The following is a 14,634-nucleotide window of genomic DNA, read 5'->3' on the forward strand; positions in this document are numbered from 1 at the left end:
TCTTTTCCACTCACCTCTATCAGTTCACTTTGGCCTAACTCTACACTAGTCAGAGGTTGTATTACCAACTACAGTCTATCCAGAAGGTCCCCACATCTTCTAAAAGCCACTTACCATTTTCCTTATTGCACTATTAGAATGGCTTGCTGCTGTAGATATAATTTCAAGTGACTCTAAATGGGAAAGAGAAAAGTAAATAAATGTTCTGTCTGTCCTGTTTTCCTAGAGTAATAAAGAAACAGAGACCAAGGACAACGAAAGTCTCTGCCAGGCAGTTTCCACCGTTACTGTTAGCAGTTTTTCTACACTTTCACTTGCAAAATGATGTATGTGATGATTAGGATCACAGGTAATTTAATATAGAATAGAATTAAGAAATGATCTTGCAATTACAGTGTACATTTTTATCAGGTTTGAGGCACTTTGCCATGGGTAATTTCATATAAACAGCAGTCCCACACCACCTGCCAATTTGTTGTAGCTCAAACCTACCAAATAGAAGTTGCCAGGAAAAAATTCATATGTTTAAATTTTCTTATAGTACACAGTTAAATTGTTCTATTTTATTACATAGTGTTAATGTCTAATTAACAAATTAAACTATATATGTAAAGTCTGATACTAGTAACAATTAAAGGAGTACATGGAATATTTTGGAAAGCAGCTCCCTCCCTCCCAGTTGCTGAGTTCTTTCATTTCCTTTTGCCACATGATAGAATGAGGAAGTGATGTGACTGGGCCATAGGTCATTAAGACTCAGATTTCTGATGCTACAGTTTGCCTACTAAACATAAACAGCTTTTTTTTTTTTTTTTTTGGGAAAGTATGGCAGCCTGATGCTGATGGAGAGAGTCTGAGGGCTTTACATCCTGACAGTGCTGGGAGGGAAATGGAAGGGAGGAATGTGGAATGGCATGTCATTACCAGGCTATGCTCCCCACTTTCTCCAGGATTTCTGTGGGACCTCTAGCAATATCTTAGGGACTGATAACACCAGTATTTCAAAACTAGATAGTCAACATAATTTTTTGTTTTCATTTGAAAGTGTCCCCAGTCTGTGTGGTCAGTGGTGTAAAAACAGCTTCCAATCCTTTTGGGGCTTTTCTGTATCAAGTGCTGTACTTAGTGGTCAAGAGGAATGGGGGAGGCAATGTCTTTAGGGCAGGATCTGACTGAGGAGTTTGTCTTTGCATCCCTGATGTTCTGAGCAGTTGTGTTCCATGCTCTGTGGCCTGCTTGACTCATAGGCTGAGCTCTGAAAGTTCACTTGCTAAACATGACTCCTCCTAAGGCAGGGAAAGAAGGTGTGGTCACTTAAAAAGAAAATGACAGAGCATCTTTACATATTCCAGGACCATGTGAGTACACACAGTTCTGTGGGTGACATACAAAATCCAGGATGAAGTAAAAAAACAGCAGAGGCCAGGGCAACTGCCAAGAGAAGTGTAGGAAGAACTGTAAGACCTACTTCCAGTTCACCCAAAACTTGGCCATTAGTACTTGGAACTTATGGGAGAAAACAAAGCTCTAGCAGAATGGCTCGGAAGTATCAGGGCAGGGGATGATCACAAGTCAAACTATACAAACTGGAGAAGGGGCAAAGAGTGTGAGATGTTTCTGTGGTCACTGTGTCATAGGTATGGCGGGAAAACAACAGAGTTGGCCTGTGTTCTAGGTGAGACATGGATCCTCATTTCAGAATAACACTGGCTAAGGAAGGAACCAAGGACATGTAGAAACAAATTAAACTAGCACTATTAGCACTTGGCAAATATTGAACCATGATTATTTCTTAATTTTTTACTCATCTATTTACTTTTTGAGAGGTTTAAGAAACTATACTAGAGGGGAGGTAAAACATGAGTTTTGTTGGTTTGGTTGGTTTATTTAGACAGTCTCACTATGTAGCCCTGGCTGACCCAGAACTCACAGAGATCTACTTGCCTCTGCCTCTAGTGATGAGATTTAAAGCCATTACATATTATGTATCATGCAGATATTAGAATGTAATATGCAAATCTCTGGACTCAATCTCTGACATCACAAAAAATTTATAACTGCAGGAAAAGCTAAAAAATTAGTGAAACTCATTAACTAGTCTTAAAAAATTTTTAATCTACCTAATGAAGTAATTAAAGATGACCAACACTATTGGAATAAAGTGTTGTTTTTTCCTCGAGGAAACTGTTACTATACTATTCTATACTATACTATACTATACTATACTATACTATACTATACTATACTATACTATACTATATAAAGCCCTACACATCCTGTGTATCTTAGGGAGTAAGGCTAACAGTTATATTATCACAGTAAATGTCTTTCTAACTTTCTGACAAACATCAGCCGCATTTATGAGAAGGAAACTATATTACTACCTCAAGCTTATCTCTAAGCTTATGGGTTTAGACCTCAGCAATTAACATGAATCCAGAATGGGAAGCTGGTTTGCACTTCTCTAAGCCAGCGTGATCCCGACTTAAAATGGCCTGCTTAATTAGGGTGCTGACAACGATTTCCACATCTTTGGAATTAAAGGGCCATTTGGCTATATCATTCTGTCACTGTTGAGGAAGGCTAAAAGCATTTACTTTTTGCATCATTCCAGTCTGGGGAGTCAGGGGACAGCTTCTTCAGGTAGTCCTTGAGGAGCATCTCATAGCGCGGGATCCGCTGAATAGGCTCCAGCATGTGATGCTGCAAGGTTAGGTTTCCACAGATCTTCTGTTTCTGTAATCAGCAAGGTTTTTATTTTTAAATGTTGTTATTACATTTATTTATTTATTGTATGTGCAAGTGAGTATGAGGTCAGAGGGCAACCTGCATCACTCAGTCAGGTCATCAGTCCTTTACCATTGAGCCATCTCACTAACCACTGTAATCAAGGATTTTAAAGGAATGTTCAAAAATTAGGTTAACCAATATAAAACCTCAATGTAATAAAGAACTTTCACCAAGGACAGTATTTCCTATGGTTATAGCTGCATAGCACATCTGGGGTGCTTGGCAAAGTGCTGGTTTCTGAGTCCACTTCCACCCATACCCTGAGTCTATGAAATCACAATGCTGGGAGAAGCCAGAGAATATGCTTTTAAAATACCACATATCGCTGCCCATATGAAACGAAGATACCGAGTTTCCCTTCAGCAAAGTCACCTTCCATTCTGGCTATTCCAAGGTTATTTGCCAAGGACAATGAAAGGCATTTCCAGCCACTCTGTCTCTCTTTGGAACTCACCAGAACCCAGAATGCTCCCCACCAGGGACCCTTCAGCCTTCCCACTTGGCACAGAGACACAGGTAGGCTACCTGTACTTAAGTTCACAGGCCCCTTCATTGACTGCTTGCCAGAGACTTTCACCTTCTCTGGCCCACCTCTTTCTCTTTGGGACTTATAAATTCTCAGTCTGTTTTCCACATGGGACTCTAGCCAGCCTATGTGGCTGGAAGATTCAAGCTCTTCTTTCAAGACTTCCCAGAACTCTGCCAGCTGACCGACTGCAGCCCTCTGGTCACCATAACCAGGCTTGAGACCTAGGACCACTCTATAATGCCAGAGGAAATTATTATAGGATCCTTGTTCCCAAACCACTGATGAGAACAGTAGTTGATGAACAGAGACCTAGCATAGAGGATATAACCCAAACTACCAGACAAATAGAGGAAATTGACATGCCAACTCTGCCATAAATTTGACTCCACCTAAACATTATAAATACCCCCAATGAAAGAAAGGTGATTTGAACAAAAAGAAAAACTCAACCAACAAACTAACTCCAGCTGCACAAATCTCAACACATAAATAAAAACACCACTATACACACACACACACACAAACATAAACACACACACACACATCCAAACAAACAAAAAGCAAAAAAAAAAAAAAAAAATACATTTCCTTCCCCAAATATAAATCCCATGTTAAAAGTCCCTCACAGAAGGGAGAAGAGACAAGTACCCCAGAGCACATGGGAAGTGGGGGGGGCAGTAAATGGAGAGAGAAATAAGAGAGAGAGAAGGGGAGGAGAAGAATGCACATGTGACTAGGAAGATTGAGTCAGGGTAAGAATAGAAGACAGGAGACAGAGAGAGAGAGAGAGAGAGAGAGAGAGAGAGAGAGAGAGGGAGAGGGAGAGGGAGAGGGAGAGGGAGAGGGAGAGGGAGAGGGAGAGGGAGAGGGAGAGGGAGAGGGAGAGGGAGAGGGAGAGGGAGAGAGAGAGAAGATAAAAGAGGGAGCCAATATTGGTTTGAAGAGAAAACTGAACCTAAACAATGGTCTAGAGACCTACTATACCCAGCAAAACTCTCAATCACTATAGATGGAGAAAACAAGATATTTAATGACAAAACCAGATTTTCCCAATTCGTATCTACAAATCCAGCCTTACATAAAGTATTGGAAGGAAAACTCCAACCCAAGGAAGGTAACTACGCCCACAAAAATGTAGGCAATAGATAATCTAACTACACCAGAAACCAAGGGTTAAGCAGAACAAATGTATTCACAATACCACTGCCAACAACAAACATAAATCAAGCAAGCATCAACAATCAATGGTTCTTACTCACCCTCAACATTAATGGTCTTAACTCACCTATAAAAAGATACAGGCTAACAGGATGGATACGAAGACAGAATCCATCCTTCTGCTGCATACAGGAAACACATCTAAGCTTCAAAGATAGATATTATCTCAGGGTAAAGGGTTGGGGAAAGATCTTCCAATCAAATGGAACCAAGAAGCAAGCAGGCATAGCTATCCTAATATCTAACAAGTTAGACTTCAAACCAAAATCAATCAAAAGAGATGAAGATGGTCATTTCTTATTCATCGCAGGAAAAATCCATCAACACAAAGTCTCAGTTCTGAACATCAATGTCCCAAATACAAAGGCACCCACATTCGTAAAAGAAAGGCTACTAAAACTCAAAGCTCATATAAAACCTCACACACATATAGTGGGAGACTTCAATATACCACTCTCAACATTAGACAGGACGACCAATCAAAAACTCAACAAAGAAGCAAAATAACTTGCAGAAGTTATGTCTCAACTGGGTTTAACAGACATCTATAGAACATTCCATCCAAACACAAAAGAATATACCTTCTTCTCTGTTCCACATGGAAACTTCTCTAAAATTGAACACATACTAGGTGGCATAACAAACCTCAACAGATACAAGAGAATAGGAATAGTCCCCTGTATCTTATCAGACCACTATGCTTTAAAATTGGAATTCAACAACAACACAAATACCAGAAAACCTGCAAATTCAAGGAAACTGAACAATGTGCAATTGCACCACACCTGGGTCAAAGAAGAAATAAAGAAAGAAATTAAGGACTTTCTAAAATTCAACGAGAATGAGGACACAACATACCCAAACTTATGGGACACTTTGAAAGCAGTGCTATGAGGGAAGTTCATTGCACTAAGTGCCCATATGAAGAAAATAGTCACATTAGAGAATTAACAGCACAATTGAAAGCCTTAGAACAAAAAGAAGCAAACTCACCTCAGAGGAGTGGATGCCAGGAAATAATCAATTTGAGGACTGAAATCAATAAAATAGAAACCAGGAAAACAATACAAAAAAAAAAAAAAAAAAAAAAAAAAAAAAAACCAACAACAACAACAAAAAAAAAAAACAATGCAAGAAAGAGTTGGTTTTTCAAGAAAATCAACAAGATAGACAAACCTTTATCCAAATTAATGAAAAAGCAGAGAACATGCAAATTAACAAAATCAGAAACGAAAAGGGGGGTATAACAACACAGAGGAAATCCAGACAATTTTCAGGTCATACTTTGAAAAACTGTATTCCACAAAAATTGAAAATTCAAAGGAAATGGACTAATTTCTGGATAACTATCACTTACCAAAATTAAATCAAGAACAGATAAGCAACTTAAATACACCTAATGAACATTGATGCAAAAATAATCAATAAAATACTGGCAAACGGAATTCAAGAATACATCAGAGAAATCACCCACCATGACCAAGTAGGCTTCATCCCTGGGTTGCAGGGATGGTTTAACTTACAAAAATCTATCAATTAGATCCACCATATAAACAAATTGAAAAAGAAAAACCATATGATCATCTCCCTCGATGCTGAAAAAGCCTTCGACAAAATTCAATACCCTTTCATGATAAACGTCTTGGAGAGATCAGGGATAAGAGGAACATAGCTAAACATAATAAGAGCAATATACAGTAAACCAACTGCCAACATCAAACTGAATGGAGAGAAGCTTAAGGCGATTCCTCTAAAATCAGGAACAAGACAAGGCTGTCCTCTCTCTCTCTCCATCTCTTCAATATTGTACTTGAAGTTCTAGCTAAAGCTATAGGACAACAAAAGGAGATCAAGGGGATCCAAATTAGAAAGGAAGAAGTCAAACTGTCTCTATTTGCAGATGATATGATAGTTTACATAAGTGATCCAATAAACTCTATTAGGGAACTCCTACAGCTGATAAACCTTCAGCAATCTAGCAGGATACAAGATAATCTCAAACACATCAGTAGCCTTACTTTTTTCAGACGACAAAGAGACAGAGAAAGAAATCAGAGAAACATCATCCTTTACAATAGCCACAAACAACATAAAGTATCTTGGGGTAACGCTTACCAAACAAGTGAAAGACCTATATGGCAAGAACTTTATGTCTTTAAAGAAAGAAATTAAAGAAGATACCAGAAAATGGAAAGATCTCCCATGCTCTTGGATAGGTAGGATAAAAATAGTAAAAATGGCAATCTTGCCAAAAGCAATCCCCATTAAAATCCCAGCACAATTCTTTACTGACCTTGAAAGGATAATAATCAACTTTATATGGAAAAACAAAAGACCCAAGATAGCCAAAACAATCCTGTACAATAAAAGAACTCCAGGAGGCATCACCATTCCTGACTTTAAACTCTACTACAGAGCTATAGTTCTGAAAACAGCCTGGTATTGGCACAAAAATAGACATGTAGACCAGTGGAATCAAATAGAAAATCCTGAGGTTAACCCACACACCCATGAACACCTGATTTTTGACAAAACAGCTAAAAGAATACAATGCTGGGAGGAAAGCATCGTCAACAAATGGTGCTGGCACAATTAGATGAGGGTGTGTAGAAGACTGCAGATAGACCCATGTCTATCACCATGCACAAAACTCAAGTCCAAATGGATCAAAAATCTCAACATAAATCCAGCCACACTGAACCTCTTAGAAGGGAAAGTAGGAGGTACCCTTGAACAAAGTGGAATATGAGACTGCTTCCTGAACATAACCTCAGTAGCACAGACACTAAGGTCGACAATTAATAAATGGTTTCTCCTCAAACTTAGAAGCCCCTGTAAGGCAAAGGACATAGTGGACAAGACCAAATGGCAGCCCACAGACTGGGAAAAGATTTTTATCAATCCTATATCTGACAAAGGGCTGATCTACAAAATATACAAAGAACTCAAGAAACTAGTCAACAAAACACCAAATAACCCTATTTAAAAATGGGGTACAGAACTGAAGAAAGAATTCTCAATAGAGGAAATCAAAAAGGCTGAAAGACATTTAAGATAGTCTTAATGCAGGGAAATGCAAATCAAAACAGCTCTCAACAAAACACCAAATAACCCTATTTAAAAATGGGGTACAGAACTGAAGAAAGAATTCTCAATAGAGGAAATCAAAAAGGCTGAAAGACATTTAAGATAGTCTTAATGCAGGGAAATGCAAATCAAAACAGCTCTGAGATACCATCTTATTCCTGCCAGAATGGCTAAAATTAGAAACAACAATGACAACTCATGCTGGAGGGTGTGGAGAAAGGGAAACACTCCTCCACTGCTGGTGGGAGTGCAAACTCGTACAGCCATTCTGTAGTTCAGTATGGCAGTTCCTCAGGAAAATGAGAATTAGTTTACCACAGTATCCAGCAATCCCCCTCTTGGGCATATACCCAAATGATCCACATCCATGCAATAAAGACATGTGCTCAACTATGTTCATAACAGCATTATTTTAATAGCAAGAACCTCGAAGCAACCTAGATGCCCCTCAACTGAGAATGGATAAAGAAGATGTGGCACATCTACACAATGGAAAACTACTCTGCAGAAAAAAAACAACAAAAAACAAACAAACAAACAAACAAAAAACCAATAGAGTCTTGAAATTTGTAGGCAAGGGGATGGAACTTGAAGAACCATCCTGAATGAGGTAACCCAGTTACAAAAACAGGAACAGGGTATGTACTCACTCATATACGGATTTTAGACCTAGAGCAAATGATCACCAGCCTATAATTCACACCACCTGAGGAACTAGGATACAAGGTGTATTCTAAGAGATTCATATAAGGTTCCTCACAAAAGGGGGAAGGGACAAGTTCCCCAGAGCACATGGGACTGGGGAGGGGGCAATGAATGGGGAGAGAAGTAGGAGAAAGTGAGGTGGAGGAGAAGAAAACAGGTGCGACTAGGAAGATTGAATCTGGGTAGGAATAGAAGATGAGAGAAAGAGAGAGAGAGAGAGAGAGAGAGAGAGAGAGAGAGAGAGAGAGAACATAAAAGAGAGAGCCAATATTGGTTTGAAGATAAAATTGAACACAAAGAAAGGTCTAGAGAACTATAAGACTGCCACCAACTAACAATTTGAGCAACCATGGAAAGGCTACCATAAATGCCCTTCCCTGATAGTGAGACCAACAACTAACTTATCCACCATCATGGAGCCCTCATCTAGTACCTTTTGGAAACAGAAGCAAACACCCATAACTAAACACTGAATCGTACTAGAATCCAGATGCAGAGAGAGAGGACAAGACCACACTGCAGAAACACATAGAGACAGCTGACCTGAACAAGGAGGAGCTAATGGGCTCCCCCCCCCCCAGACTGATAGCTGGGAATCCAGCAAGGGACTGACCCAGACCCCCTGAATATGGGTCTCAGCTAGAAGGTTTGAACAGTCTAAGGGTCAGCAAACAGTGGAACCAGGATGTATTCCTGGTGCCCAAAAGGACCTTGCGGACACTTCCCCCATGAAGGGACACTCCTTAACCTAGAGACAGGAGAGAAGTCCTAGTCCCTCTTCAAATGACTTCAAATTACATGAACCCACCTGGATGGCATAGCCCTAAATGTGGAATATGGGTGGGGGGATGGGAGGGTAGTCAGGTTGCATGTGAGGGGGGAGAAAGGGTAAGAGGGAGAGAGGGAGAGAGGGAGAGGGAACTGGGATCAACATGTAAAATAAAAAAATAATAAAGTAAAATAAATTAAAATAAATCTAAGACATAAAAGTAGATTGAATTTTTAAAGAAAACCAAACAGAAATGATATTGAAAAATGAAAAACTCTAACATTATTCTAACCTATAATTCCAGAGGGTTAAGATCCCATCACACAGGGCATGGTATTCAGAAATGAAAGCAACCCTATTCATGAAGCAGAGGAAACTAACTGGAGGTAGGTTGAAGCTACACCCCTGTGACATACTTCTTCCAGTAAGGCTGAACCACCTAGACATCTCCAAACAGTTCCAACTGGGAACCAAGTGTTGAAATAAAGGAAATCTGGGGGACACTCTTCATTCAAACTACTAGAAACACTGAAAACAATGAATAAAGAAAGGGCTTTGAAAGGCAAAAGAGAGAAAGAGCAAGTCACTTACAAGGGCAGGCCTATTAGAACAAACCTGATTATCTGACAGAAATCTTTAAATACAGAATACATCTGGAAAGATGTACTCCAAGTCCTGAAAGACCACAACTGCCAATCTAAGTTATTAAAATTAAAACTTTAAGTGAAAACTTTGCATGATAAAAACAGGTCAAAAGAACTTAGGAATAGAAAGACTGTAAAACAAGGGTTCCTAGAAGGAATATATTAATCTGAAGAGAAATATGAACATTTCCAAGGGAATGTGCCAGGTCTAACAATCAAAACAGACCCATGAAAACACTACTAAGTCAACAAAACAATAGGAACTAACAAACATCATTGAATAATAACTCTGAATATTAACGGTTCAAATTCCTCAATAAAAAGACCCAGACTAACAGGCTGGATGAGAAAATGGTCCATCCTTTCATTACTTCTCAGAAACATACTTCATGATAAGTCACTACCTTAGGGAAAAGCAGACATAGCTATTCTAATATCAACAAAATATACCTAAAAGCAAAACCAGTCAGAAGAGACAGGGAGAAAATTTCATACTCTTAAAAAAAAAAATACATCAGGGTCAGAGAGATGGCTCAATGGTTAAGAGCACTGACTGCTCTACCAGAGGACCAGGGTTCAATTCCCAGTACCCACATAGAAGCTCATAACTGTGGTAACTCCCGTTCCAGTGATCTGGCACCCTTACACAGACAAATATGCAGGCAAAACACCAAAGCACATATAAACAAACAAACAAACAAACAAATAAATACAATATTTAAAGAAATGCATCAACAAGATATTATAATCATAAACATACATTCACCAAACACAGGGGCACCTGATTTAAAAAAGAAACAGTTAAAATTAAAACCACAGACTGACACAGCACAGATGTTGATTTTGATACTGCACTCTCACCAATACAACCAACATCTTGCTAAATGGACGAAAATTCAAAGCATATCCACTAAAATTAGGAACAAGATAAAGATGTCCCCTCTCCCCATCCTGTTCAATATAGTGTTTGAAGTCTTAGCCAGATAAACAAGAAAAGTGGAGGAGATACATTTTACAATGAGATAGGTTAAAATATCACTATTTGCAGATGAGATGTTTCTATATACAAAGACCCTAAAGATTCCATCAGAAAACGTCAAACATCTGGTAAACACATTCAGCAAAGTAGCAGGATACAAAATCAATACACAGAAATCAGCTGACTTCCTAAACACAAATAATATCTTAAGGCACTGAAAAAGAAACCGAAGATAGCAGAGGACATAAAGACCTTCCATGCTCATGAATTGATAGGATTAATACTGTGAAAATGGACATTCTTACCAAAAGCAACCTAAAGATTCAGTACATTCAAAATTCCACACAATTATAGAAAATGAGATAAAAAAAAACCTTACATGGATATACAAATGATAAAGTGCAGGCAAAACAATCCTGAAGAATAAAATAAAAAGTGGAACATTCTTTACACTGCGAGAATATATGTCACTGTGATTAGCTTAATAAATAAGCTGACTGGCCAATAGTTGGACAGGATAAGGTTATGGAGAGAGTCAAACAGAGAATAATGGGAAGAAGGAGGGAGAAGTCAGAGGAGTAGCAAGCAGATGCAGATAAAAACATGATGGGCATGCTGTACTGAGAAAAGGTACCAAGTCACATGGCAAAACATAGATAAAAATGTGAGTTAATTGGGTCAGCAGTTGACTGGGCAGTCCAGAAGCTGGGTGAGAAAGAGCTCATCAATGGCCAAGCAGGCAGCCTGGAAGCCAGGTGAGGGGAGGGGGGAAGAGAGAGAGAGACAGAGAGATAGACAGAGACAGAGAGACAGAGACAGAGAGAGAGAGAGAGCATACCAGCAGCTTCCAGAAAACAAACCTTAACAAGAGCCTGGGTGAGGAGGGGTAAAAGGTGGTGGTGTCAGGAAAACAGTCTCAGTACCTTAGTGGGCTGTGGCAACAGCTGTGGTTTCTAGAAACTATCTAAACACTGGAGCTAGAGCTTCAGCCTCAAATCCACCTGCACCTTGAAGAACAATCACCGAAGCTATAACTCCACCCACACCTGGAGGAGTGACCACTGGAGTCATGGCTCTATTTGCACCCAGAGGAGCAACCATCTGACACTTGGACCCATCTAACTTGGAGAGAGATTACCAGAGTGTCAGCCCTGTTTGCACCTGAAGGAACATTCAACAGCTGCACAGCCCCAACTGCACCAATTGGAGGAAAAAGAACCCAATGAAGCACAGGCTCTACCTGTATTGCTTGGAAGAAGAGATGGGTAGACAACAAGGTAAGACTATACTCAACAACACAAAGAGCAATACAGCACCACCATAAACTAGTAGTTCTACAGCAACAAGACCTGAAAATCCTAACACAGACGAAGTAGAAAAAATGACATTAAAAATAACTTTATGAAGATGATTAAGGCCCTTAAAGAGAAAAATTCCCTTAAAGAAATGGAGGAAAGGGCAAACAAAAACATTGGAAGAAAAAGAAAGCAATCAAACAGGTGAAGGAAATGGTTCAAGACTTGAAAACTGAAATAGAGGCAATAAATAAAACACAAAACAAGGGAACTCCAGAAATGGAAAATGTGGGTAAATGATCAGGAACTATAGATGCAAACATAAACAATAGAATACAAGAGATGGAAGAGAGGAAGAGAGAATATCAGGGATTGAAGATATGATAGAAGAAATAGAATAATTGGTCAAAGAAAATGTTAATCCAACAATTTTTTTTAATTTAATTTATTATTTTACATGTCGATCCCAGTTCCCTCTCCCTCCCTCCCTTTTACCCTCTTTGCCCCCTCACATGCACCCTGACCACCCTCCCCTCCCATCCCCCTACACCAATTCCACATGTAGGGCAATGCTATCCAGGTGGGGTCATGTAGATCTGTCAGGTCATTTGAAGTAGGGACTAGGGCTTCTCTCCTGTCTCTAGGTTAAGGCAGTATGCCTCCATGGGGATGTGTTCACAAGGTCCTTTTGTGCATCAGGGATACATTCTGGTTCCACTGTTTAAGGTCCCTTAGACTGCTCAGTCCTTCTGGCTGAGACCCATATTCAGGGGGGCCTGAATCAGTCCCATGCTGGATTCCCAGCTATCAGTCTGGGGGCCCGTTAGCTCCTCCTTGTTCAGGTCAGCTTAGATCCAACAAATTCTTAACACAAAATGTCCCTGAAATCTGGGACACCATGAAAAGACTGAACCTAAGAATAATAGGGATAGAAGAAGTCCAGTTCAAAGGCACAGAAAATATATTCAACAAAATCATAAAAGAAAACTTTTCAACCTAAAGAAAGACATACCTATGAAAGTAAAAGAAGTTTACAAAACACCAAATAGACTGAACAAAAAAGAAACAAAACAACAACAACAAAAAACAAAAAACCAAAGTCCCCTTGCCACATAATAATCAGAACAGTAAAATAAAACAGAATAAAGAAAGAATATTAAGAGCTGCAAAGGAAAAAAAAAATAAAGCCAAGAAACATATAAAGGCAGACCTATCAGATTTACACCCAATTCCTCAATGAAAACAATGAAAGCCAGAATGTCCTGTTCAGGCATTATGCAGACATTAAGAGTCATGGATGCCAGCCCATGCTACTATACCCAGCAAAACTTTCAATCACCATGGACAGAGAAAACAAGATAGTCAATAACATTACCACCAAAAAAATAAAAAAAAAAAATAACAGGAACTAGCAATGATTGGTCATTATTATACCTTAATATCAATGGATTCAATTCACCTATAAAAAAGACACAGGCTAACAGATCAGATATGAAAACAGAATCCATCCTTTTGTGGCATACAAGAAACATACCTCAACTACAAAGACAGACATTACTTCAGAGTAAAGGGTTGGGAAAAGATTTCCCAATCAAGTGGACCTAAGAAACAAGCTGGTGCAACTATCCTAATATCTGACAAAATAGACTACAAACTAAAATTAGTCAAAAGTGATGGGAGATGTCATTCTGTATATGTTTCTCATACTGGTTAATGAATAAAGCACTGTTGGCCAATAGGAAAGGAAGATAGGAGGGACTAGGAGACAAGGAGGAAAGAGGAAAGAGTAAGGAGGGGTCAAGATAGAGAGTCTGGAGAAGGCAGAACTGCCAGCTGCCTCTCACTGGTAAGATCATGTGGAAATATATAGAAATGGGTTAATAATTAAGATAGAGCTAGCCAATAAGAAACTAGTAACGGGCCAACAGAATTATATCAAATACAGAATCTCTGTGCGTTATTTGGGGCTGGTGTGGCGGCGGGACAGACCAGCGGCGGGAGGAAAAACCATACTCCTTACACAAAAGAGATGAAGAGGTAATTTCAAATTCATCAGGAAAAATCCATTAAGATGAAGTCTTAATTCTGAACATCTATGCTCCCAATACAGGGGTACCCTCATTTGTAAAAGAAACATTACTAAAACTTAAATATCAAGCCCTACACACTAACAGTGGGAGACTTCAACACTCCACTCTCATTACTGGACAGGTCTGCCAGACAGTAACGTAGAGAGGAATAAAGGATCTAACAGATGTAATGACTCAAATGGGCCTAACAGACATCTATAGAACATTCCATCCAAACAAAAGAATATACTTTCTTCTCAGCACCCCTTGGAACCTTCTCTAAAACTGATCATCACATACTCAGTAACAAAGCAAACCTCAATAGATTACAAAAAAAAAAAAACAAAAAAAAACAAAAAAAAACTCCCCCTGTATCTTATGGGATCATATGGCTTATAGCTAGAATTCAACAATATCAATTACATAAAATTCATAAATTTATGGAAATTGAACAATGTTCCATTGAATCACTACCGGGTCAAGGAAGAAATAAAGAAAGAAATTAAAGACTTCTTAAAATTCAATGAAAATGACAGCACATTATACCCA

At 39.0% G+C, this 14,634-nt stretch overlaps 1 protein-coding gene across 4 annotated transcripts in view; it reads right to left on the reverse strand.

Annotated features, from left to right (window-relative positions):
* Fgd4 (FYVE, RhoGEF and PH domain containing 4) overlaps positions 1-14,634 on the reverse strand; it is a 204,045-nt gene that overhangs the window by 25,595 nt on the left and 163,816 nt on the right. For all 4 annotated transcript variants that reach the window (XM_051190982.1, XM_051190983.1, XM_051190984.1 and 1 more), the window contains exons 8-9: positions 2,598-2,736; positions 115-173 (exon numbers count right to left, since the gene is read on the reverse strand). In XM_051190982.1, coding sequence (XP_051046939.1) covers positions 115-173; positions 2,598-2,736 — 198 coding nt within the window. The remainder of the gene's footprint in view (positions 1-114; positions 174-2,597; positions 2,737-14,634) is intronic.

This window comes from Phodopus roborovskii, unplaced genomic scaffold (assembly GCF_943737965.1).
Source record: "Phodopus roborovskii unplaced genomic scaffold, PHOROB, whole genome shotgun sequence".
NCBI lineage: Eukaryota > Metazoa > Chordata > Mammalia > Rodentia > Cricetidae > Phodopus > Phodopus roborovskii.